Raw genomic sequence first — 26,755 nt, forward strand, 5'->3', positions numbered from 1 at the left:
CTCAGATTAAAGGGCAGTGTGTTGAGAGAAAGTGAGTCTGAGTCAGCGAGTGCCAAAACACTTTATTACCAGGATGAATCAAGTACAAAAAGAGAATCTCTTCTTCAGAGTTTTGCCACAATCTGTTAAAAACATATAGAACCTTCTCACTTTTAATCTGCTGTTTATCATTATTATTTACTATTACTGTAACTCATGAATCGTCATAAAACAAAAGAGAGGTTCCGTTAATATGAATAAATAAAACAAACCAGTTGGTTCCTGGTAAATAAAAACAAACAAAAACCGAGTCTTGAAAAATGTCACCGTCGCTTGTTTAAAAAGGTTTTGCTCACAATGAGCAGCGATTTCAATATAAAGGGCAATTTCACCTAAATGTGGAGCTAACTTTGAGAGAGAGACAGAAATTGGCAGTTCATTAAATATACAGGTGGACTTGCTGGTTCAGAGTGAAAAATAAAAAGCTTCTACTTCTCTAGAAATCTCTACACAATATGGACAGAAACAAATATACAACATGTTACAACAGGAAACAAGTCCGAACCGGATCTTTTGCTTCATTTAAATGTTGTTGTTGGGGTTTTTTTTTTTTTTTTTTTTTTTTGCACGTTACAGACAAACGTTAGCGTGCCTTGAAGTGCCCCGCCCCCCTTTTACAAAACTCATAATCATAGATTAGAAAAAAATGTTCCCAAACATGCTAAAAATGCAGCTATAAAATTGTTTTTCATACAAACCGGGCGGTACAAAGTCTCTACAGTCACCCCCCCTCCCCCCTCACACACACACACACACACACAATGCTGAGGGGAAAAGTCCATTATCCAAGTATGTGGCCAAACTGAGGGGCGGGACAAACAGATATATCCAGGAAGCGGTGGAGCCGGATACTGGCGGTGAGGGGGGAGGAGAGACAGACTCCACCCCCCTTCCAACCTCTACACAACCCGACTTGAAAGAGCTAATCAGCACACCTCCCTGACCCATGGGAGAAAAATGTGGGAGTTTTTTTTTTTTTTGAAACCGAAAGGAAACAAATTCCCTCAATTTCAGCGAGTCATGAGATCTAAAGGCCTTGCGTTGCACCCGTCTGCAGGTCTTCACTACCTCTTCAGGCCTCCAGAACTTGGAGACTTGTGATTGGTTAACACCCCAATAAGGTGACGGTAGATTTGTTAGCCCCGTGTTTTCAGCTTCCTGGTAAAAATGGTGCTTCAACGGACCTCCCAACCGTCTCAGAGCCCTGGCTGAGGAGGGGGGCCGGAAGGGGGCACGTGGTCTCCAACCTGGGCCTGATAGCTAGCAGTGCCCTTTGTGACATCACCAGAGGCCCCGAAAAAATAACAGACTTTTCCTTTGCAGCTCCTGGTTGAACCAAATCAGCTACAATTTATTCGACTGAAGTTTGTTTCTCCAGCAACAAACTCGTCGAGGAAGAAGGCGGAAGACAGCGCACCCCTGCGGTCAGTCCGGAGGAGGCGGGACCTCTTCGACAGCTGATGTGGTGTTACTGATGGTCGGGAGAGGTTTGGTGTGTGTGTGTGTGTGTGTGTGTGTGTGTGTGTGTGTGTGTGTGTGGGCAGGGCCAGCGTAGAGAGGAGGAGGCGTGTCTCTGCTGTTTAGGGGCAGAGCTAAGAAGAAGACGAGGGCGATTGCAGTTTGTTGTTATGAGACCTACAGAGACAGCAGAAGAGAAGAAACAGATGGAACAAAAAAAAAAAAATAGGCAAAAAATACACAAAATGTTGCGTTCATTTTTTTCCTTCTTTTTTTTATTAAAAGCTTTACATCATGACAAAAATATGCACTATGTGAGATAAAAACAGAAGGAACCGGCGGGTCGGACTGAGCAGCCATGTTGGTCGGTTGTGTGTCGGTTGTGTGTCTGTTGTGCGTCGTCGCTCCAACAGTGCATTTATGTACAACAATGTCTTCTTTATTTCCTTTATTATTAATATTATTAATATTATTTTTGTTATTGTTATTTTAAAGTGGAGAACAAAAAGCAGAAAAGCTAAACTAACTTCCTGGGTGACTTCCTCCCCACACAGGAAGTCCTTCACAAGGAGATTTTAGACATCATGACATCGACACCTGGTCGCCAAGCTGAGGAAAGGAAGCTAACTGATGAGTGACACGCCCCTTTTGAAAAAAAAAACAAAACAAAAAAACAAAAAGAAAAAAAAGAAAAGTTCCCGGCTATGAAATGAGGTAAAAAAAAACAAAACAAAAAAAAACACCCACTGCGACCAGTGTGACAGAAAAATAGAAAATTAAATGACCAGCAGTCTCCGTTGGTGGGAACCAATCAGATGACAGTTTAACATCCAATCAAACGCTAACAATCTATCAGTCATCTGTTGCAACAAGTGTAAGAAAATACGGATTCCCTCTGAACAGCTTTGAGCTACCAACATGGCTGCCCCGAAGAGACTTTGATTTGATTTGACGGTTTGGTGCAGTTTTAAAACAAAGGTTTTTAAAACAGGTTAAAAACAGAAAAACAAAAAACAAAAACAAAAAACAGCACCAAGCCACAAATTCTCATGAATTATTGTTTAGTTTAAGAGAATGACCCGGCACCCAGGAGTGACATCACAATCTGCAAGAGAGAGAAAGCGGGAGGAAGAGAGAGGGAAAGAGTGAGAGTGAGTGAGAGATAGAGAGAGAGATAGAGAGAAGGGATTCTTTTTAATCAAATATGGTGAAGCACATCACTAACTGAAGTCAGGTGTGAAACCTCTGGCGCTCTTACAATTTGGGCTAACGCTAGCACTGGCTAGCTGGCTAGTTAAGGTCTGCCTGGTTACGACGATCTGCATTAGGTTTATTTGCAACACATTTTTTGTGTTTTTGTGGTTCAACGTTAGAGAACGTAGAGGTATCGTTAACAATCAACGATGTACAAGGATTCAATTAATCGAAGGATTAATCTGTAGAATAGCTTTAACATTAACCAGACATCTGAGAGCTGCTGCCCCAGTTTTGTGCGCACACACACACACACACACACACACACACACACACACACACACACACACACACACACACACACACACACACACACACACACGTGTATTTATATCAATTTATATAGATATATACATACTTATATATGTTCCTGTGTACATATATCAATTTATATAGATATATACATACTTATATCTGTTCCTATGTACATATTTTACCAAACTGTAGGCATTTTTCCATCACTAAGAAGGTCCGATTGTTCTCAGAGAAAACCAGACCTTCTCAGTGATGGAAAAATACCTCCAAGTTGGTAAAAATGAGAAATCTCTACTTGTTGCAGCTCCAGCCAGGTTCACTTTGACTGAAACAGGGCTGAGTAAGGAGGCGTCAAAAAAAATAAATCAAGCCGTCTTGTGATGTGCATCCACCAAAAGCAATCCCATCCCATGCAGTGGGGCTAGATGAGCGGACGCCAGTTTGAAAGCACAAACAAGCCCAAAGAGGAGGTTTGGCAGCGGTGGCGGTGGCAGCAGGAAGCTAACAGATCAGGCTTTGTACCGAGCAGGATGCACAAGCGGATTCTTAATGTGCTGGCTCTTGAGAAATGTATATGTCAACATTATGTACATGACTGGTAAATATATTTTTTCCCTGTCTTATGCTATAGATATTTTATTGATTATTTCTATTGTTGCTGTAATTATGCAAATTCTCCCAATGTGGGATTAATAAAAGCTTCTATTCCATTTCTTTTTGTAAGACACTGAAAACATTGGAGCGGATGATGTGAATGAAGACTTTTTTTTTTTTAAGTTTACTTTTAACGTCTTTGTTGTCTAAATAAAACTCATGAAATGACGACTTTTATTGGTCCAGGAAGTCATTACTATTGACTGCTTGGTGATTGGTATAAGTGGGGTGTTCCAACCACAATTTTTAAAAGGTTCAATATGTGATGTTTAAAGGAAGGTCCGAAAACAGGAGAAAGAGAAAACTGGCCCGAATGTCGTGTCTATAGATTAGTTATCAAAAACCTTCGTCTTGCTAGTCAGTTTTTTTTTTTTTTTTTTTATGAATTTGTGCTTTACCAAGAAAAAAATAAACAAAAGAAAAACAGACCTTTATCTGTATTTTTGCTTTGATATAATTCAAAGTCCTCTTCTCACCTGCTGGCCTTAAAGCCTTTGAGTTTCTGGACGAAGAAGGTCTCCAGAACCTCGGCGCACTGGTAGAAGGGCGAGTCGCTGGGGTTGTAGTAGCGGCAGTTGTCGAAGATTTTGGTCATGTCGGCTACAAACTCCGTCAGCTTGACGTACTTGCGCTTCTGTAGCCTCTCCTCGATGGTGGAGAGGTCTGAGAGGAAGAACAAACAACAACAACAGGGGTTGACCGGCTTCTGGATTGAGAGGTAGCGACTGACATCTTATTGGTTTGTGGCTTCGCAACTTGAGAGAGTTTGTCATCATCATCATAAGTCAAGACTGGCGGTCGAGAGCGTCCACAAGATGGCCACCATGGGCCTGAGTGCTGCAGAGCTATCGGTCGGAGATCCACTATGAACGGGTCGGATAATCAGTTCAGCCCCCGACCAATCTTGAAGGTACTTTATATCCTAACCCTTTATAAAGTCCGCAGTGGCGTTCGCGGTGTAAATGTTGTTGTGGTCAGTGTGGTCCTGACGGTGGCCCTCACCGATGGAGGAACCTTCAAAAAGGCTACTTCCAATCAATGAATTCTTATTAGAGCTGTGATCATCCTCTTTCCAAAACCCTTTCAGTGGAACTCTTTGGATCTGATGGGTACGTCAAGCCAGAGGGTGGCTTTCTTTGTCCCCTGGATGGCGCCCCCTGTGGGCCAGTGCTTTAAAAGAGACAGACCTCGGACACCCGCCGTCCACGGGCCAGCAGCTTTCAGAACTGCGGCTCATCATCAAAGACCTTCTTCTCCGTCATCGCATTTCATCCCAGAAACCCTCCAGAAACTACCGACCGACCACCAAAAAGGCCCTTTTCATTATACGAAAAAAAACAGAAAAAGTCAACAAGGACTTCTTCCTTGAGACGGGGGAGTGGGTGGAGCCGAGCCAACAGAGGCCAAGTGTTGGAACTACTCCACGGGGCCCCTGCAGGACCTGCAGCCGCTCGTTAAGGGTTTGTTTGTGTGGAAGTTCAGGAAGGTGGCGCTGACGCAGGTTCCCACCGGCAAGGCCGGTTTGATCCCAGTTGGAGGGCTTCCTACTTGCCGGCCCCCCCGGTGGCTGTTTGCAGGACCAAAATACGGAGACCCTGTTGGTTCCACTCCTGAGCTGCAGTTTGGTGATTTGGCCCCGAGCAACTGGGACATGACAAGAAGCCAAAACTGCCCCGGAAGAGGGGGTTCTCCTCTCCGGCAGCGCCACCTTTAGGCGGAGAAAAATCTCTATCGACATCAGGACCAGACCCTTCATCTATAATTCCAAATAATTTCGAAGAATCCCAGGATGGTCAAAAGCTTTTCCATTTCTGACTACGATGACCCCAAAGCTCCGTGGCACCTCCCACTACTCACCCATTGGTTCCTTGATAACCCTGTAGTAGTCAGGGGCGTCGTTGGTGTCCACGGGCTCCAGGAAGGGCCAGGCCATCTTGTGGGCCTGCAGGGAGGGCAGATAAGGTCAAGGTCAACAGGGAAAGAGACACCCAAGGACAGAGAGAGAGAGTGAGAGACAACACAAACAAACACTGAAAAAAAAGGAGCACACAAGTCACCTGAAGGGAGCGCAGCGCCCTCCTCAGGCCCTCAAAGTCCTTGTCGGTGAGCGGCGTAAAGACGGTCATGGCGTCCTCGGTGGACTGGCACTGCGGACACACGTACTCGTCGATTTGGTTGGCCTCGCTCTGCAGGATGCCCACGCAGCGGCCGTGGTACCAATTCTGGCAGCGGTCGCAGCCGATGTAGAACCTGCAGCGAGGGGGTGCGGAGCTTAGTGAGTGCCACGCCACGCCACGCCATGCCACGCCACGCCACGGCGTTTAAATCTTTTTAAAAGAAGTAAAAAGAGGCGCAGACTCCTTACTGGGACTCGTCGTACGGCGTCTGGCAGATGCAGAAGAGCTCCTCCCCGCCCCCGCCCCCGCCGCCGCCCCCGCCGCCGCCGCCACCGGCACCAGCAACGCCCCCACCAGTGCCGCTGCCCCCGTCCCGCCCCCTCCGGCACTCCACGCAGACGTAGTCGTCCATCTTCTTGGCCTCTTTCTCCGTGATGCCCACACACTCGCCGTGGTACCAGTTGGTGCAAAGGTCACAGCCGATGTAGAACCTGAATGGGCGAGCGAGAAGAAGAGGGAGAGAAAACATCTGTGGTCAATGTCTAATGGAGGGAACGTGGTCTTGTGACTAGACCTGATGTACTTCCAATTGTAGGAAAACCTGGGACTCTGTGTACAAATACCAATCATGACATCATTTGTATAAATATAAACGACGCTGAGATTTTCTTTCTTCGATATATCAGAATGTGGCACTGGGAGATGAGTAATTATTTTGATACACAATAGGATCAAAGTATTTCATGTTGGAAATGAATGTTCGGAATGGGGTCCTATCCCCTCTAGTCTAGTTAGTCCAGTTCAGCCCAGTCTAGACAAGTCTAGCCTTAGCTTCTCTAGTCTAGTCCAGTCCAGTCAAGCCCAGTCTAGTTTAATCCAGGACACTCTAGTCCAGAGCAGTCCAGTCTAGCCCAGTCTGCTCAAGTCCTATCCAGTTTAGCCTAGTCTGCTCTAGTCTAGCCTAGCCTAGCCTACTCTAGTGTAGTCCACTCAGGCCCAGTCTAGTTTAGTGTAGGTCTGGATGTGCAGTGGTTCTCCTACTTGGTCTCGTCGTAGGGCGTCTTGCAGATGCAGTACAGATTGGTGTCCTTCTTCTCTCTGTCCTTGCTGCTGCTGCTGCTGCTGGTGGAGATCATCTTCTTCTTCTTGGACTTGGTCATCTCCCTCTCCTCCTCCCCACGCTTCCGCTTCTGCGGCGAGGCGGCAGCGGTGGAGGCGGAGCCTCGGTGGTGGTGGTGGTGGTGCTGGGAACCGTGCGTGCGGCTGTGCTGCTGCTGGCTGTGAGCAGCAGCCTGCTGTTTGGCGGCAGCCTGCTGCTGGGCGGCGGCCTGGGCTCGCTCCTTCTCCCTCCGCATCCTCAGCAGGTCCCTCTTCAGCTCCTCCTGTGGACAAGAGGTGGTATTAAGCCCCCGTGGAGGTGGAGGACGCACGCCTGACCTCGTGCTCGTGGGCGCCACCTGGGCCTCCAGCTGCAGCTCCTTGTCCAGCAGCGCCCTCTTCTTCAGGATCTCCGTCTTCAGGCTCTCCTTGTGGCGGTAGAGCAGCGAGGAGAGCCGGCCGGCGTTGGCGAGGCGCCGCTTGGCCTCCACCACCTCCTCCTTCTTTCTCCGCTTGGCCGCCTGCCGCTCGTCCTTGTCGATGCGGTCCAGCAGGAACTTCATCACCTGGTTGCAGACGATCATCCTGCAGAGGGAGAGTGGGCGTGGTTCAACACGGCCTTGGCCAATGGGAGGAGGAGGACCAGGAGGAAATGGAGGCGGGCGGGAGCACAGACCTTTGGTTCTCCTCCCTCTCGGCCGGCGTCAAGGTCTTCTTCTGCTTCAGGTGCTCGATGACGGCGTTCTGCTTCATCACCACCTGGAACATCAGATACGCCTCCATCAGTGGGTGGGGCCATCTCCACACATACAATTTTCAAGTAAAGCCAACGTTCCGATTGAGGCCAAACCTGATAAAAGCAGATTGCAAGTTTGTATTATTGTTGGAGCAGCTCCATGATACACGCACGCACGAACACACACACCTGTTTCTGGATGATGTCACTCTGGCTGGTTGAGCTCAGCGCCTGCTCCCTCTTGGCCTCGGCAGCTTGTCTCTTCTTCTGCTGCTGCTGCTCACGCAGCTGCTGGATCCTCTGCAGCTGCTCCTGCACCGACGCCGCCTGGATGGTCACCACGTTCCCCACCTGCACAAAGAGAAACACCATCAGCACCATTGTTCCGGCCATCAGAGGGACTGGAAAGACTCCCGGGCACTCGGCCTCGACGCTCCAGTCTTTCACAGGACACATGTTTGGTTTTGGATGCCTGACAGGGTTTTGCTCTTTAAGTTCCTTGTTTTGCTCATTTTCAGATCTGTATTTGCAACATCTGTGTCATGCCTGTGGAGCAGCTTCACAGTCATTCATCCAAGAAGCTTTGCCCTTAGAGACGTCATAAAGGGCAGAACTTTCTAATAGTCGAATGGGCTGTATTTGCACAGAGTGGGCAGAGCCACCAGGAGTGTGAAGGCCCACCTGTCCTCCCGGTGCCGAGGTGGTCGCGCCCTGCTGGATCTGGATCGGCAGCTGTAGCTTGATGTGCTGCGGTAGTGAGCCTCCACCCTGCTGTGCCTGCAGCTGCGCCAACACCTGCAGCAGCAGCAGCAACAACACAATATCAACACATCTGGCGGAAACATGTGGGCGACACAGAGTGGCGGGATAGGCGGGGCCAGAACCTACCTGGACCTGCTGCGGCAGCCCTGACACGCTGAGCAGCTGCGGGCTCTGCTGCTGCTGCTGCAGCTGCAGCTGCGCAGCTCCGCCCCCCTGTGTCTTGACCTGCAGCGAGGTGGGCGACTGGGTGGGCATGTGAGCCTGCGTCTGCGGGGGCAGCTGGCCCTGGGGAGTGGCCGAGGGCGGGGCACCGCTGGTGGCCAGGGGTGTGGCTCCGGCCTGGACGGGGGCAGCAGCCTGCTGGGCCGGCTGGGCCGGAGACTTGGCAGCCTGGCCGGGAGCCACAGTGGCTGCGGTCGGAGACAAGGTGGAGACAAGAGTCACGGCGACGAACGACGACTAGTGAGCCTCGGGAAGCCACGCCTCCTCCCGGTTACGGTACCTGTGGTGGACGCCGGCGCGGCGGGTGACGGCAGCGGGGTGAAGAGGAAGCGCTGCATCTGGCCGTTGGGCAGCGCCGCCTGCATCAGCTGCTGGCCCGGCCCGGGGATGACCGTCACCCCCTGGGGGATGACCTGCAGCTGGCCTGTGGTCTGGCCCTGACCCTGGACCATCACCGTCAGGGCCTGCTGGGCACCGCCCACCCCGGCCGGCCGCTCGCCACCTGATGCGGGCTGCTGCTTCTGGCGGCGGCGAGGGAGGAGACAGGAAGTGTGGAAATGATGTTCACATTCTATTATTAGTATATGCAGTATCGTGAGACTTCTGTTAATCTAGAGGGAGCTTTAAGCTCCTAGTGAGGGTTACCTGACAGGAAGTCTCTATATACTGTATGTGTATATGTGTGTATGTGTATATGTGCATATGTGTATATATGATTCTTGCTGTCTGAGATCCATACATGCATAGACATAGTAAAAAGCCGAGCAATCGACTTTTTGGTGTCTTGCGTCCTACTTGACTTTTCGAGGATCACGATGTTGTATTGGCGACGAAGGATGCGTGCAGATATTTATATTATTCATATATATACAATAGATAATACATCTGTCCGAATGGAACAAACCACAAAGGGTTGGTCCCAACGATTCATGAGTCACGAGTGACTGACTGACCTGGGTGAGCTGACCCAGCTGGGCCACCGTCAGCTTGACCTGGCCCTGGCCCTGCAGCCGGGGAGCCCCCGCCGCGGGGCTCGCTGCCTGGCCACGGAGGATCTGCGTCACCACCTGCTGGCCTCCCTGACCTGGAGGAGGAGGAGGAGGAGGAGGAGGAGCAACTAAGTAAGAAACTGACTCAAAGCTTTTGAGGCAAATTAAGGAGTCAAGAGTCTTTGCAAAAAAAGGTTGCAGGTTGTAGGGAATGCACTGAATTTGGAGGAACAAACCTACACAAAATTGGACATCACACAAGGAGACATTACCTTGCTGAACCACTAGGGGTGTCCTCAGTATGGTCTTCCCCATTGGTCCCGTCTGCTGGATCGGTGTTCGGATCACCGTCATGCCAGGGCGAATCTGTCCGCCTCCTGCTAGGACCTACAGAACAAACCAGAGGGTGAAAACTGGACAGGACCAGGACCAGGACCAGGACCAGGACCAGGACCAGGACCAGGATTAGGAGCTGAACCTGCTGTTGGGAGGTCGGTGTTCCGGGCCGGATGCTTAGTGCTGCCGTGGTGCGAGGCTGGAAGGCAGTGAAGGTTTGGGCACCACCCGCCGTGCTGGACGGGATGATCCCCAGGACCTTCTGTTGGACCACACCTGAGGAGAAAGAGAGGGAGAGACCACAGGCCAGGGGTTAGAGAGGGGAAGGGAGGGGCGTGATGGAGAGGATGCTGGGCGAGGACGAGGACAGACTGGAGACAAGCAAAGAAGACGCAACACATTGCGCTTTTTCCGTTGATTTCTTTCATATGACAATATCTCTTGTGTCCCGAGTGACATCACAAAGTGCTAAGTGCTTTAGTACACACTGTTTAGAAAGTGGAAGCAGGCAGAAGCAGTGAAGGACTTTTCTGATTGGTGGGGAGTTTCAGCATCAGCAGAAAACCTTCAAATGAGAAAACTGGAAATGTGATCTGAAGATCTGGAGGTCGATATGAAGATCTGAAGGTCAAGCTGAAGATCTGAAGGTCGATATGATGGTCAAGCTGAAGATCTGAAGGTCGATGTGAAAGTTGAGCTGAAGATCTGGGGGTCAAGCTGAAGATCTGAAGGTTGATGTGTCGGTCAATCTGAAGATCTCAGGGTTGACATGAAGATCTGAGGTTTTAATCTTTGGCAAACAGAAGCGAGACCTTAACATCTTGCAAACACACAAGTACCGTCCCTCTACTCCAAGTCTGCCTCCTTCAACACGACGACTGATGTGAGGCTGCGGCGCCGCTCCGGCATTCGGCCCGAATCAATGGCTGATTTGTGGGCTGCCAGCCGCTGCCGCTGGGCGTTTGATGGCAGCGGTGAGGGTAAATATCGGCAGAGCAGGTAAACAGGACCTTCAAAGGCTCACTGAGAGCTTAGTTGGATTTCCCCCAACATACCTGGAGCACCCCCCCCCCACATTCATACATTATGCATAACTTCAGGGAAAAGTCGAGTCCGTCAAAGGGACAATTCATGTCTCCTCACCGGGCCGTCGGCGGCGCCCTCTGCTGAAATCACGTGATCCCGCAGGCGGGACTGACTGGAAAAAGGAGCCCAGCAGGTAGAGCCACACATCAAGGGTTGCCCCTTCTTGTGGCCGCCCACATGAAAAGGGCTCCTCTGTGTGGAATGGGGCGGAGCCACTCTCGGCGGGGGCCGGTTCAGGCGGTGGTCCAGGACGGAGACCTCAGGGTAAACTTGTTTTCCTGTCTCACTTCCTCTGAGACGTCCAAAACAAACAGTATGACCAAACACTCCAATCAAACGAACCAATCTTTGCGTTCACTACCTCGTGACACTTCAACCGAAACCCCAAACTTCTTTCATGGTGACTTCTAAAGCTTTGGTAGGAAGGAAGAACATTCTTTTTGTTCATTTTCTTTTCCGTCCTGTTTGGAGTCAATCAAAGTTGACAGTCTGGATTCTTTTGACCAAAACCAGCTTGCAGTATCGATTGGAGGCGTGGCCACAATGTGTGCAAAACTCCAACATGATCAATCCAGGATCATCTTGTTTCATGATGTCAAAGGCGCATGGTTGTGTCTTTTGTCCATCATGGTGAAATGGACCAATCAGATTTGGTTTTTTAGGGCGACGCATCAGTCCACATCACCGCTAAGCCCTTCAGGAGCAAAGCAGAAGGAAAGCAAAAGCAGAACCGAAAAAGGCCTCCAAGCTTTTTCCACCTGCCCTTTCTTCATGTTGTGAATCCGAGGAGCACTGTTAGCAACGCAGCACCAACAAAGAAGAAAAACTTCAAGACGGTGAGGCGCTGGATGTCAAGGTGTCCACGGCTTCAGCAGAGAGGCTCTGGAAAAGCTGTAAAAGACAAACTCCAGGCCGGAGCTGAACCGGTTGAGAAGGTCAGGACAGTTTCTTGGGGGGCCGAGAGGAAACCAGCTGACTCCTGCGGTCTGGAGACATCAACACAGGCCTCTGGCAGACCAAACAACAGAGGAAGGAGGAGGACAAGAGGGGAGCACCGGTGGGGCCAACAAGCAACACTTGCAGCTTTAGGAAGTAGAATGCCTGTCTCCCTCTACTGGCTGACCGAGGCATTACAACAACACTTTGTCTGAAGTTCTGCAGCCTGTTGTTGAAACGCCAATCTTTGCTGAGCTTCCAGGGGGCAGGAAACGAAAATGGAAATATAGGACGCACCCTGAGGAGGGGCGGGGGTGGGGGGGTAGTGGGACATGGGGTGGTGGTTGAGGGGTTCTGCCAGGGGGTTGGGGTTTTCAAACCATACCTCCTTGTGAAGTGGGCATGTTCACGGTGACGATCTTGCTGTTGGCGGGCAGCGGCAGCTTGGTGGTCACCACTTTCCCTCCCACCGAGGTTCCCGTAATCTGGAAGGTTTGCCCGTTGGATGTCGCCACGGTGGTCTCTGCACCCGCAATCCCAGAGACACAAACACACAAAGGCATTTCAACAGGAAGCGGTGCCAGGAGTCTGAGTCTGATGAAGCCAATCAACAGTTTCCTGATTGCATGTCAACCTGCATGATGGATATCTATCTATCTATCTATCTATCTAACCGTCCAGCCTCTTTGCTTATCTAAAACCAAAAGCGAGCTGATTGGTCCGTGACTGACCCTGCGTGTTCTGGCCCTGTTTGACCCAGGTGGCGAAGGACTGCTGGAAGTTCTTGCCCTGCTGGAAGGTGACCGGGGTCCCAATCTTGGCCGACAGCACCACCTTGGTGCCGGCTGCAACCTGGCCTGAGATAGAGCCCACGATGACCTTGGGCGTGGTGGTGGCGGGCGTGCTGGGAGTCCCCGCGGGCGTGGCGGCAGCGCCGCCTGGTTTCTGCTCCAGACGTTTCTAGGAAGATGATGAGGGAAAATTAGAGACACAGATTTTAGACAGCGCGGCCACTTCTGAGGAACCAGACTCACCTTGGCCTGCTCTGCCGCCTGAGCCTTCTCCTTCTCCACCCTACATCAAAACAAGACAAAACAAAAAAAAAAAACATTGGCTTACAGTAAAACTCACAAAACCTTTTTTTTTTTTTTTACAGAACAAAGAATGACATTTTGACGATACTTGGTTGGGCAGTTTACTACATATCCAAAAACAGGACCATGTGCAAACATGTCGCTAACAGGTTGCTCACAGTCATGCTGCAAACAGTCAAATGTGACATGTTTGTTTTCAATCTCTGCGACCCTGTAATATCCCACCTCTCGGAGAAGGCTCTGATCTCCCAGAGGTCCAGCTCCTCCTCGGCCACCCAGGTCTCGATCACCACCGGGCCCGTCTGCTTGGCCGGCTCGGGCTTCTTGGGCCGCAGAGCGCTGGAGCGAAGCCCCTTCCGCTGGGGTGTGTGAGTTTCTGGGGGTGATGGAGAGATGTCAGAGGTCAAAGGACAAAAAGTTATATTTTGATATTATATATTAAAAAATAAATAAAATAAAAAATAATCATCATCAAGAGCATGTGTATCTCACCCTTGGGGGTCTCGGGCACCCCGAGCGGGCAGATGATCTTGCGGATGCAGTACTCGGAGCGAATGCCGTACGGCCCCACGTCCCGGCGCTTGATGATCTCGGTGGTGGTGATCTCTGTGTCCGAGGTCTCTGCGGTGATGAGCGGGGAGAGGTTTGGTTGGTTTGGCAGTGGAGCAAGAGGACGCGTCGCATTTACAGAAAGCTGTTTGTTTACATTACCAAGACCATGAAAACCATGACAAGGTACAGCTGCTGTGGCAAAATATAAGGTGCTTGTTTGCTAGCAGAAAGAATTTTGTTTTTGAAGCTGATGACGATGGGGATGGATCCATTAGTTGTTGTGTTTGATTAATTCTCACTAAATACAATAATAGTTGAATAGTTAAATAACCAAATGACTGATTTGTGCTACTAATGTTTTCAGTGGGCGATTTGTGCAAAACTCACCCATTACGTCTTTAGCAGGAAATGCTAATACCGAAGGCTAAATAAACTGTGTGCTGAATGCATTTGGGATAAATTATTATTACTGTAAAATAAAGATGCAAAAACAGAAGCAACTTGGGACCCTTAAAAATCAAACACAAACTCCAGGAAGCAGCGTTTCTCAAGAGTGGTGGCCTGGAGGTCCGTTGTACCTGTGCGTGTGGTGCCTACGGCAGCTGAAGGTTTGACGGCCATGTCGTCCCACCTCAGACTGGCCCACAGGAGCCGCAGCATCAGGCTAACGCCAGCCAGAGACCTCACCGTTTGCAGCCGGTACCTGCCGTGGGGTTGTTCAGACGTTAGCCATGAGTAAATAAAAATATCTTGTAGGATGGTACCAGGAAAAAACAAAACAAAACATGCCGTGTTGAATGGGTATGAAGAAAGTCTGTGGTGCACCATTTGTTTTGTGTGGATTTAAGAAGGAGGAAAAACTGAGTAGAATATTTGACCTGGATAATTGTCTTCTGTAATTTCTGTTATTATTCACAATTATTCTTCATTCTCTATTATGTAATTCCCCTGTTATTCTATCATATCTGAGAGAAATGGAAATCAAAAGAGACTAAAAAAGGTTGTTTTTTAATGAAGTCTTAGCAAGCCTGTTCTCGTGTTGGGGGACCCTTCTTTTAAATGGCCTTAAAAACTTAGAAAATTCTACTTTGAGACAGCTTTCATGGGAATGAATCTAGAGTCCAAAAAAGTTTTTTGGCTGAAAGACCCCGAACACCACTTATCTATGATGAATATGTGGCAGACCAATTTTCACAGGACAGGAAACACTTTCTGACTGGCTGCTTTCCCACGAAACATAAATCAACATAAAAATAAAAAAAGCCACAACCGGTCGAGAAGAAAAATTAAAACATTTTCCATTATTCCATGGAGGTCGATAGTAAAACGTAGATGTAAAGCAATGATAGTCGAGCCTCATTAAAAAGTGCATCTGGAGACCTGCCAACATGAAACCCCTTTTCTGGGGATCTAACCAGACACAAATCAAGTCGGTCTGTCAGGAGCTGGAAATTATACTGTCTATTGTCTCTTACCAAATGAGTTTTTAAAAGATTTACGTGTGGGAGAATTGAGTCTTTTGGAGATCTGGTAATTGAGTGCAAGGCTGTCACGATTCAAGTATGAGCTGCTTTCAAACGAGCACCGCTGCAGTGACTGATCAGCGGTCAGGGTTGGTTTCTGGGGCATTCTGAGAACTTTCTGCTGGCAATTGGCAGCTTGGACTGACTTAAATGAACAAGTATCTCCAGAACTTCCCATCTAGATTTCTTTCGGCTGGTTATGAGACCAAGTTGCAGTGACTACAGAGAAGGTTCATGCTGGGTTCCATTACAGCTTGAGAAAAGTTGTTGTTTCCCCAATTGCATGACCTTTCCAAACCTTAGGAACACCAGCTTAAGTCAGAATTTTGTGCCGTCGCATGGACAGCTGGCTGTGTCAACCCAAAGTTGTATCGGAAGTAACTTGTAAAGCTTCCACGTGTACAAATGTTTGTTTTTGCTATTTCATTGGTAAAAAAATAAATTGTCACATATTACACATAAATGCGTAAACTACGGTCCGCGAAACCATTCCTGGTATTGACATTAGAACGATATATCCCATTGAAATGCATCTTGCACCTTGGGTTTACCCAAGGCAGGACAAAGACGGAAGGCGTCTGCAGTGAAGAACAGAAAATTGCCAGCTGGCCTACCTCCATGTGATGCCGAAAGTGGGTCGAGGTGAAGGGTACGGCCAGATATCCCACGCTGGCTTGGCGTTGTAGCTAAAAATGGGCACCTCTCGGAATCCGCCGCGTCTGCCCAGCACCTTCAAGTCCTCGTGCTGCAGTACGAAGATACTCTTGCGGTTGCTCTTGGTGACAAACTTGCAGTAAGACGGAAGGGCAGTGTCCGAGCGCGTCTTTTTGGTACGGGAGAACTTGAGGAGGCGGACGCGGCCTTTGGTTGAAGAGACGTCATCTTGGCTCAACAAAGCCACAGACGAGACCGTCGTCACACCGCCGGGGCCGCTTGTCGTCGACTTGCTCGCGGTGGCGGCAGCCATGGCGGTCTTCTGCTCTTGTGTCACGACTTCACTCCGGCTCACCTCGGAATGGCCGTCGGGTCCCGAGGAGCAGACCTCGGTCACGGTTGTTTTGGTCATGGTGGTCAGGGTGGAGACGGCGCTGCTTTCGGCCGTGGACACGGTCGAGGTGGTGGTGGCCTCGGCGTTAGCCGGGGACTTGACCACCCTCAGCTCGGAGGAGACCACGGTCGTGGTGGCAGTAGTCGTGGAGGTCGTGGTCACCTGGGTGTGGACGGTTTTGCGCGATTCCGTCGCTCCGCAGCTCTCCTCGGCAAAGTCGTCGCTCATGCTCGACTCCTCGGCCGAGGGTATCGGGGACGGCGGCATCCTGATGATCTTCACCGCCGGACTGGCCTTCGTCTCGTTGTGTTGCCGGGTAATGTGGGGATCAGGTCCTATCAGTTCAATGTTGTTATCCACCCTCAGAATTTTCACCGGGGGCATGTAGTCCAGGTCCGGCGACGGCGTCTTGCCATCTACCGGTGCTTTACTTCCAACTTCCTTGCTGTCTTTCACTGGCTCCAGGTCACCGTTCACTAGAGGCCTTTGCTGCTCGCCGTCTTCGTCACTGCTTTTACTGACGCTGTTTGTTCTGGGCTGCAGACTGTTGGACACCACGCCGTTATTTGAACCTGCAGAGTTGCTCCCTGCGCCGTCGCTCCCTGGACCGTCGTTGCCATTTACCTGAGGTAGAGGAGGAAGCACCCCCAGAGCGCCGTCGCCTGCACTCCCACCTTGCCCATCCCCTGCGTTCTCCACCGGCCCCGTGCCATTTTCCTCGGTACCTGAATGCCCAGACGTCAAAGTCTCTGTCTTTTGATGAGCAGTTCTGGTGGGGGATGAGTCCTGACTACTTTCCTGGCCCGAAACTTCCACACTTGCCCTGTCATTCTCTGATTTCAAGTCCTCCGATCCTTCTTGGCAGACGGCCTCCGCAGTTGTTCCTTCCGCCTCGGGTACTTTGACGCCCTCTTGCCCCAAATCGCCCGAATTGTTTCCTAATGGCCCAGTAGTCCTTTCTACCAAGTCAGCCTCCAACTCGCGGGGCGTTGAGGTGATCTTACTCCCGGGTGACGTTGAATCATTTTCCACACTCGCACTGCGATTGTCTTTCACTGTGGAGGCCGGAGCAGGAGAGGCCACGAGGGGAGTGGCACTCTCCAGGGTTTTGGAGACTTCTGCCCCGTTGGATCCTTCAACCACTGGTACTCTACTTTCTTCTGGGCCTGGACCTTTGGAATTCGAGGGCACCTCCCCCTCTGATTTGACAGCGCTGCCCAGTACCAGCTGTGTGGGAGCGAGGGTAGGTGCCGGCCGGACCGGCGTGGTGAGAATCAAGGTTGGAGCCGACGCCATCGACTTTGGAGTGTGAGGGTTGGAGGATATGGATATCCGTTGCCTCTGTCTCTCCTCCATCAAGTGCTGCTTCAAGCGTCGCTCCAGCAGGCCGTCCAGCTTGGAGGGCTTCACCTTCTTCTTGTAGGGGATCCTGGTGAGGAAGCCCTTGCTGACGTCGACCACGTCGTAGTTGAATGGTCGCGTCTGGCTGTCGCTAGGTTCTTCCTTCAAGGGAGGCTTTTCCTCCTGAATGACGGTGCCTGGAAAAACAATAATAATGGAGGCATGAGGACACAGTCGTTGTTTGGACCAGTGGTCCCCAACCACCGGTCCGTGGGTCATTTGGTACCGGGCTGGACAGAAAGAATAATTAACTTCCATTAAATTAATCCCATTTCATTCATTATCTGAGTCTGAACAATTAAATTGTGAAAAATTACCGGATTGTCTCCGTTACGTCCATCTAACGCTCAACTCTTGTCTCCGTCACCTGATACGTTACCGCGAGATTAAACCCACAAGCTAGCAAGCAACATGAGTGTCGATCGCCATCGCCATCTCCTCCACCCCCCCCGTCAACGATCGCGCATTCATGCCGGTCCGTGTAAACATATTGTCTCACATTAAACCGGGCCGTGGCGCTGAAAAGGTTGGGGACCGCTGATTTAGACAATACTCAGGGATCAAGCAATGCTCACTCTTACCTTGCTTCTCATGTGACGGCGAGTCTTTAGGCTCCACCTCCATCTTCTCCAGCGATGCTTCGGCTGACAATTCCTCAGACTTTACTTTATCTGCCTCTTCCTTTGCTCGTTCCTCCTCCGCTCTCTCAGTGGCCAGGTTCCCACCTGAGGTCGTCTGATCCGCGGGACTCGGACTTGGCGGGTTGCTACGGGGCTCTTGATTGTTTGTCACGCTGCTCAAGAGAGCGGCTACCTGAGTTTCCGGTTCGGCTACAGTGGGGTGCTGACTCAAGTCCAGCAGGGTGCATTTCTTGCCAAGTTTAACATCTATAGAAACAAATTATCAGACAAAGACACAGAAGGGATCCATTATTAAAAAAAAAAGCGCCATTTACTGAAAAGCCATTAATTCCGAGCAAACAAATTTTTCGGCCCCTGACCTTCCAGTTCTTTCCGATAGTTGGCGTTGGTGTTGCCGGGAAGCCGCGGGAGGAACCTCTGAACGTAGGTCTTACTGATCCAGCTCCAGCCACCGTAGCCTGTGACACGATACTCCTCCCCCTTTTGCTTCCAAACCTTCACACAGGAAGAGCAACCACACAAAAAAACCCGGCAGGTTAGAGAAAAAAAACAAGACAACAGGTGTGTGTGTGTGCAAGCTTCAAACCTACCTGGTGCTTGATGGGGAAGGTGTACTTGACCCAGGTGGCCTGCTGCAGCGTCTCCTCGTCCTCCAGCTTCTTCTCCCTTTTCTTCACCTTCTCCTTCTCCTCGCGCTCAATGGATGTCATGCGGTTCAACCTGAGAACATTTTTTTTTTTTAATGGTTTAAAAGGCTTCTCTCTTGAATCATCCACGTAAAAACAGATTTGATTAATTCAATTCACGGTGAGGTCACACAACTGCATTCCTACTGTAAAACACTTTAAACACACTCATATGAATCTTTTTTTTCAGGTGGAAGACTGAAGGCGTTCACTGGAGGTCTTCAACGGGAAGGCTACTCCACAACTCAAAGCACCAGTCGGTGGAGGGGGTTGGGCGACTCGGGGAACACCGGGGAGCCGCGAACAATCGAGTGGGTTGTTACACACCATCACCACACACACACACACCTCCACCTTCAGGGAGACGCACAACCTGGAAACAATTTTCGAGTAGAGCCAACGTTCCGATTGAGGCCAAACCCGATAAAAGAAGATTGCAAGGTTGTATTATTGTTGGAGTGGCTCCATCACACACACACACACACACACACACACACACACACACACACACACACACACACACACACACACACACACACACACACACACACACACACACACACACACACACACACACACACACACACACCCCTTTTGAGAGCCCGTGCTGTGGTCGGTGCAGCGGTAGGAACTCGGAACTCGCAGTTTAAATATTTTGCCTTGCAGCAGCGAGGGTGGGCGGGCCCAGTTGGCCCTTTGATCAGAGGTGCTGAATCCACCACACATCCCAGATGTTTTTGTTTTTTTTCTTGCATATAAGAAAAAGTTCTTGCATATTTTTGCATGAAAAAACCTAAACTGCGACAACTATTCCACTGGTTGTGCACATTTGGAGAAAAAAACCCAGGCAGGCAGGCAGATCCAGAAGTGGAAGGTTTCTGAAGGTGTGCTCAGAGTGTGCGGAGGTACCTGGTGTGGCCCAGCGAGTCCCTCCACACCGGCAGCATGGCCACAGGTTTGATGGCACACTCTAGGATGGCCAGGGCCAAGGCAAACTCCTTGGCCTTGCTGCACATCTGGACCGCTTTGATCCAGTTGGTCCTGCAAAACAGCAGACGGCCGTGATGGAGCATTTCACCGTTTTTAATCTTTTTGTCCAAGAGGCCGAAGGGCCCAGGGTTGGCACCGCTGCTGCGTACCTGTGCGAGGCCCAGTTGGGGTGCATGAAGGGCGAGGGCACATTGTTCTCCAGCTGGATGATGGTGAGCCTCAGCGTGGACACCGTCACGGCCTTGGTGCCGTTGATGGAGCCGTTCCACTTGAACTCTCCGGCTGCCGTCATGCAGAACTTGTGGGAGAGGTGGCGCCTCTTGTCGTGGTCCTGCCGAGTACCAACGGGAGGTGGTTAGGGACTGAAATACCTGCAGGACTCGGGGCGTTGGGGGCAGGGTCTATGTAGCGGCGGTGCTAGTGGGTTCTTGCCTCTCGGTGCTGGTGCTTGTTGAGCGCCACCGTGTTGTTGCTGTACTGGTTGTGGTAGACCCGGTACTTTCCTTCCTGGCTCAGCTTGAAGAACTGGCAGGGGGCTCCGGCCCCCTTCACCACCACCTCCTTGCTGCTGCCGCGGGTGCTCACACGGGTCACGTCACCCTGAGCGTTCACCACTAGGACCTAAAGGGGGAGGTGGTCAAAACCAGCGTCGCCGCCACAGTGGCCCCTCCCCTCCCCCCATCTCCCGTCACGCACCTCTCGGCCCTCCTTGAAGCCCTTGTTGGCCTCGTGGATGGCAGCCGCCACCTGTTGGTTCTTCAGTTGGCTCAGTTTGCTGTCCGGGTTCCTCAGCCGGGTCACCATGCGAGTAGCCAGGTTCTTCTTGAGGCCAGGCGGCGTGTCTCCACTGGCTGTGTCCTTGGTGTCTCCTGGGTGGGTCAGAAAAAAATATGTTGGCCACCGTCAGTGATGACTTCAGTTTGCCAATATGTGTGTGTGTGTATGTATATATATGTATATATATATATATATATATATATATATATATATATATATATATATGTTTCATGTCATTTTCACATTTTTGTGATTTTTTTTTTCATACTCAAATAATTGTTTCATCAATTCGAAGAAATATTAGCATTAAATAATGATTCCAAAAAGAATGCAGCTCTAGTTTTCTAGTGTGCTAATGTGTGAATGTGCTGAAGTTGGAGCTGTGACGGCACTCCGACTTCCTGCAGCCTCATTTATTTGCACGAAACCGTTAAAATTGAAATCAAAATCAAAATCAAAACCATCTCCTCCTCCACCACCAGAGGTCAGACCTGCATCCTCCAGACTGGCCACGGAAGACTGTGAGGACTTGTCGGCCAGGTCTGGGGGTTCGGGAACTCTGGATACGCCCAAGCTGCCGTTGCTGTTCTCCTCGCCGGCCTGTGACGGCTGGCTCAGGCAGGGGACGCCTTCCCCGCCACTGGGGGCGGAGTCTGAGGGCGGCGTTTCTGCAGAGGGAGTAGAGAGTGAGAGAGTGAGAGGTGTGGTGGTGGTGGTGGTGGTGGTGGGGGGGGGTTGAATGATTCCCACTATGAATGAAGGATTCCCACTAGTTGTTGATGCTGTGGCGCCCTCTGCTGTTTGTTTGCGGTTACTGCATGCATTGCAGCTCTTTCAGCCAGAGGCCGGCCCTGCCTGATAATGACCCTTTGTGATGTCATGAAATAGCACTTGGAGCCCTCCCCATTGCAGGGCTGGAGTTCCTTGCACATTGCCAGATTTTTAGACAAATAATGGCTTAATTTTTTAGATAAGTAGATAACCTTTTTTCCTGCTACAAGCACAGGGCTAAACACGCCCACAACAAGCCCCGCCCACAGTTCCCCAGTTTCACTTCCTGCTTTTGAAATATAATTTCTTAAAAACGTAAACACGATGCATCACCTCCAGTCCTGACGCCGACTTTCGTCTCCTCCACCGTCGTCTCTCCTTTTGACTCGGCCCCCACTCCCTCCTCCTCCTTGACCTGCTGCTCCTGCTCCTTGGGCTTGACTCCGCCCTCCTCCTCCTCCTCCCTCTCCAGCCGGGCCTTCTGCGCCTCCTCGGCGGCCCGCCTCTTCACCTCTTCCAGCTCCTCCTCCTTCTTGGCCCGCAGCCGCTCCAGGATCTCGTCTAGAGAAGAAAACCATCATTTAACATCATCGGTCCATTAATATTATGAACTCAGCAGCTTTGGATGCAGGTACGAGGGGTTTTCACATTTCCTGTCAAGCATTAATCATTGAAAAAAAAAAAAAAACATGGATCAACAACTCAGCCACAAAAACACCCAGGGTAAACAGACTGAAGCTGAGTTCCTGAGGCCGGGTTCCAGAGGTTAGCCAGGTAGGCTAATGTAGCTAAAATTACCATCAAAATTCACCACCACGTTGTTGCATCGGCGTTGTCGTGAAGTTGCTATCTGGAAAACTGAAGTTGTCTTGTTTTTCCTCCACCATAATAACAACCAACCAATTAGCATGCAGCTGTTTTGTTGTAAAGTTGTGTTTCTGTGGCTACTACAGTTTTATCAAACAAGGAGAAGCAGTAACAGGAAGTGACAGATGGATGGTTTGGACCTTCCAAAGTAAATTGAAGTAACAAACAAACAAAGCAGTCGTTCTGACCGTTGGCCACAGTGAGGAATGACTTGGTGTTGCCTCGAGCCTTGTTGGTCAGGTCCTCCGTGATGTCCATGTGGGCATGCACCTCCTCCCGGATCTCCTCCAGCGCCGCCTGCAGGTCGCTTTCCCAGAACTCCCGGTCCAAGGTGTCGATGAGCTCGGCTAGTTGGACCTACGTAGCAGAACCGAGGTCACAGCACAGCAAAGTTTAAAAAAAACAACCGTTTTTACATTTTTATTTTTTATTCCAGTGAAGCAGTCAACACACAAATCCCGATTTAAAAAACAAAAAACACAAACAACACCCGGCAGTATTGGTCTTCAGTTTACAGCCTCCAGCTGAAACTGATGCTCGGGTGGGAGTAGCAACAGAAGAAGTGAAGCATGGGCTTTCCTCACTTCAGCCAAGTCAACTGACAGAAAATACAACTTCAAACTGGTTGATGGCCAGATGTCCAGATGTACCTTGGTGCTGTAGTACCAGATGGCCTTGTTCTCCTGCTCGCCGTCATCCTCCTCTCTGTGGGGGGAGGGCAGAGAGAGAGAGAGAAGGAAAGAGAGAGGGAGAGAAAGAGGGGTTGGGTTAGCTAGCACGAAGAAGAAGAAGAAGAAGAAGAAGAAGAAGGAACCTTGATGTTCCTCAGATGTCTCCAAGCTTCACATTAATCAGCAGGAGAACTTCAGAATCATCACAGCAAACAGCTGTGATGATCTGCACGATCTTTAGAACTGGACTGGATTCAAACATTTGACTTCTGCCATCTTACTGTCTCTCACAATCAATCAATATAATACAACAACACAATATAACATAATATGATATATCATGCCATATCATATAATACATTTCCAACATGCTAACTCATTTTAAAAGATCTCTTCTTCTTCTAAACCTTACAAAACAACTTGTTCAGGTCACCGACGACCAGATCACATTTTTTGGTTCAGCCATCAAGAGCATTTTTTTTTTTCTGAATGAGACTGAAACTCATTCAGAAATGAAACTAGATGGCGTCTACTCTGATAAAACACCAGCTGCGCTAAAATCATGCAAGTCTTCCCGGTTCGTTGAAAAGGCAAAATGCAAGGAAAAGCCCTTGGAGGCCTGAGGAACTCGAGGAACCACAACACTGTCGGACTTCAGGTTAGGACCAAGCTCTGCACTTAGCCTCCGCATGCTAACGGGAATGTTTGAAACAAGGCCGGCCCACTCACACGATGATGCGGCGGTTGAGGAACCAGTACTTGCGGTGGTGGCGGTCGTAGCCCACCGGCAGCTGGCGGATGAAGGGTCTGCTCTTCTGCGCCTCGGGCACGCAGTCGGCCACGCCGGCCACCCTGTGGGCCACACACACCTCGCACTGCCACTCGTCCTCGGGAACCTCCTGCAGCGGCGGCTTGACGCACTCCAGGTGGTAGACGGCCGAGCAGGTCTCGCAGCAGAGCAGGTCGCCCAGTCGGTGGCAGACCCGGCAGTGGTCGTCGTAGGCCACCACGCCCTCCCACATCAGCTCCTCCCGGGCCATGTTGGTGGCCAGGAACTGGTCCACCAGGAACTGTAGCACCTTGACCTTGCTCTCCAGCGGCTGGTAGGGGTAGTCCTCACGCTCCTGCAGCGGCAGCACATGCCGGTACTCGGGGTCGCTCTCGCAGTACGCCCTCAGCACCTCCGGCCAGGTCATGCTGTCCACGAAGTAGAGGGTGGAGTTGACCGAGTCCTTGACGTCAGCGGGGCCGAAGGTGGTGTTGGAGGTGTCCTCCTCCCGCAGGATGGCCTTGAGCAGCGCGATGTGGGTCTCGGCCAGCAGGGGGCACTTCTCCAGGCTGGCCAGTGCCGCGCAGAAGTCCTCGAAGCGGAACGGCGAGAGGCGCAGCACGGTGCAGAAGTTGCGCAGGACCTCGTAGACGGCCGACACGTTGAGCAGCTGAGAGGTGGCCACCAGCAGGTCCTCGGAGCTCTTGGGGAGCTCCAGCGGGGGGACGTCTTTAGCCTCCAGGACGGGCGAGCGCGGCCGCGGCACCCGGCTCCTCCTGCGGCCTGTGGGAGAAGAAGTGGAAGGAAGGAGGTTTAGACAAGCAGAGTTGAGTGTGACGAGTTGCAAAAAAACTTTCAATAACATGTTGGAGACTCTCACTGGCACTTTTTTCTTTTAGCAGGAGGCTGTAAACAGGGGGCTAAATGTGCTGATAACGGGAAAGTCAGTCATGTGATGCTGCTGAAATAGATACTTTACTCATCTCCTTGAGAAATTCACAAATGAAAGACAGCCTGAATGTTTGTTTGTATTCATGCTGCATAGAATGATCTTAGAAAATAAGAAGACAGCGCAGAGATTCGTGCAGATTTGTACACGGTTTCTTGGTTTAAGGTTGGTTATTATTTCTTTGTTTCCGTTGAATATGCAGCAGACCTCACATTCATTCATCCATAGAGCTGTTTAACGTGTCAAAATTTTCTTTTAAAGGCTCCATGTTATGACATCTATCTATCTATCTATCTATCTATCTATCTATCTATCTATCACACATGACTTCCAGGTGAAAAAACATCCATCCATGAACATCCATACATCTTCAACGGAGGACTGACGTTTACAAACACTCACAACTTTTAATCCCCTTGGCGATTACGTCACACGAAGCATCCAATTTTGCCCACCTGATGACAAACATGAGTGTGGTTGCCGTGGCGACCGTGTTGCGCGCCACCACAAAGTCCGGTGTCCCGCAACAAGTGCGGGAAAAAGAGAAACGCGCCGATCAGCATCACGGTGAGGTTTTTTTTTTAAATGTTTGTGCTGACACGATACTTTTAAATACAATGTTTTTTTTTTTTTTTTTTTAAAAAATACAATTTATGCAAAGTATTTTTGAAAAAAGAAGAAGAAAAAAAAAAGCACGCAATGAAATAAATAAGAACAATATACTGGGTCAATAGGCTGCCGGATCGACGGAAGTGTGTTTTTGATGTTGTCTGGTGAAAAAGCAACACAAAGTGCTTAAAGTGTTTCCGCTCCAACCTGCTGAACGGATCAATCAATCAATCATTGAATCAACGAACCGATGAATGAAGCAATGAATGAATGAACCGGGCGAATAGCGTGTGAGCCCGCGCGCGTCCTGTTGCCTCAACTCCGTGCCGTGCACCGTCAACCAATAGAAACAGCAAGTCTCGCTAAGAACTATTAATTGGGGAGAAACAAAAATGATGAAATTAGCGGTGGGGGGAAAAAAAAAAGTGCAGACGAGACGGGACAAAGTGCCGAAGGACGAGGAGGAGGAGAGCCGGTGGAGCGGTGCGGAGCTGCAGGACGAGCCGAGCGGAGCGGCGGTAAACAAAGGCCTGATTCTGAGCTGCAGCTCCATTTTGAACAATGCGGCTGCAAAGCAGCAACACTCTGCAAGTGTGTGTGCGTATGTGACCCTGCACGGCTCCTCACCCGGGGTGCTGCCGAGCGTGCTGTGGCTCCGGAAGCTGCTCTCGGTGCAGTAGCTGGCATCGTCCTCATCCGGCGGCAGATCCTCCAGGTAGTCCGATTCGTTCCCCAGGGCCTCCTCTTCTTCCTCCTCCTCCTCCAGCTCCGAGGACCGGTTGTCGTTCAGCAGCTCGTCCTCGTCCGACCGGTAGCTCAAATTGTCCTCCTCGTCGCTGTTATCGTCGTAGACCACCTTGGTCTGCGCTCTCCTCCCTCCTCCTCCGCCGCCTCCTCCTCTCCCGCCTCGGCCGCCTCTGGAGCCCCTTCCTCTGCCTCTGCCCCGCGATCCCCCCGCCGCCGCCGCCGCCGCCGAGCCTCCAACTTTCCTGCGGCCGCGGGACGAATGAAAGTTCTCTCGACCGGAGATCTCTGCCTCCAGTTCGGCGGTGACGCCGGCGCACATGCTGCCACTTGCACCCCGTCCCCGTCCCCGGCCTCTGCCTCTCCCCCTTCCGCGCATCCCCCTGCTCCTGCCGCCTCGGGAGCCGCGAACTGGCCCCGGCGAACCCTCCCGCATCGCGGCCGCTTGTTTGGGCGGCCTTCCCCGTCTGCCCCTCATTGTCGGAGGGAGTCGCTTCTGTTCCGCTTCAATCTCGGAGGCTGGTTTTGGGGCCACACGCTCCGGAGAAAAGGGACCCGGAGAGCCAGCGACAGTCCGCGACGAGTCCCCCGCCGAGCCCCGGTGCCGATTGGAGGGTGGAAAGCTTAAAGCGGACGGCCGGTGTCCCGCTCTGGGTCGCCAGCAGACGCCATCTTTCTTCACCGCTCTCCCTCCGTTGAAAACACGGCAGTAGGCCTCAGG

The 26,755-nt window shown here is 50.7% G+C and overlaps 1 protein-coding gene across 2 annotated transcripts; it reads right to left on the bottom strand.

Annotated features, from left to right (window-relative positions):
• Positions 1-42: 42 nt before the first annotated feature.
• LOC142902573 (nucleosome-remodeling factor subunit BPTF-like) lies at positions 43-26,745 on the bottom strand. 2 transcript variants are annotated; one of them, XM_076047770.1, is made up of 35 exons: positions 25,918-26,745; positions 23,693-24,515; positions 22,943-22,997; positions 22,481-22,649; positions 21,759-21,986; positions 21,146-21,322; positions 20,574-20,746; positions 20,310-20,498; positions 20,027-20,208; positions 19,797-19,928; positions 18,792-18,921; positions 18,561-18,696; positions 18,142-18,447; positions 15,726-17,697; positions 14,167-14,291; positions 13,529-13,657; positions 13,262-13,412; positions 12,977-13,016; positions 12,674-12,902; positions 12,328-12,465; positions 10,063-10,196; positions 9,857-9,971; positions 9,549-9,679; positions 8,876-9,116; positions 8,500-8,783; positions 8,293-8,406; positions 7,801-7,962; positions 7,552-7,634; positions 7,235-7,460; positions 6,819-7,159; positions 6,026-6,268; positions 5,718-5,910; positions 5,518-5,602; positions 4,137-4,323; positions 43-1,674 (listed from the first exon to the last, which is right to left on the bottom strand). In XM_076047770.1, exons 1-35 carry the CDS (start codon positions 26,510-26,512, stop codon positions 1,632-1,634), a joined length of 8,661 nt encoding a protein of 2,886 aa, XP_075903885.1. In that variant the 5' UTR covers positions 26,513-26,745; the 3' UTR covers positions 43-1,631. The 2 variants fall into 2 exon arrangements, with proteins under 2 accessions (XP_075903885.1, XP_075903886.1); XM_076047771.1 differs by lacking the exon at positions 43-1,674 and adding an exon at positions 1,751-2,602.
• Between the last annotated feature and the right edge of the window lie 10 nt (positions 26,746-26,755).

Source organism: Nelusetta ayraudi, unplaced genomic scaffold, assembly GCF_046127955.1.
Source record: "Nelusetta ayraudi isolate G7.1 ecotype Tasmania unplaced genomic scaffold, CSIRO-AGI_Nayr_v1 ptg000095l, whole genome shotgun sequence".
Classification (NCBI taxonomy): Eukaryota; Metazoa; Chordata; class Actinopteri; order Tetraodontiformes; family Monacanthidae; genus Nelusetta; species Nelusetta ayraudi.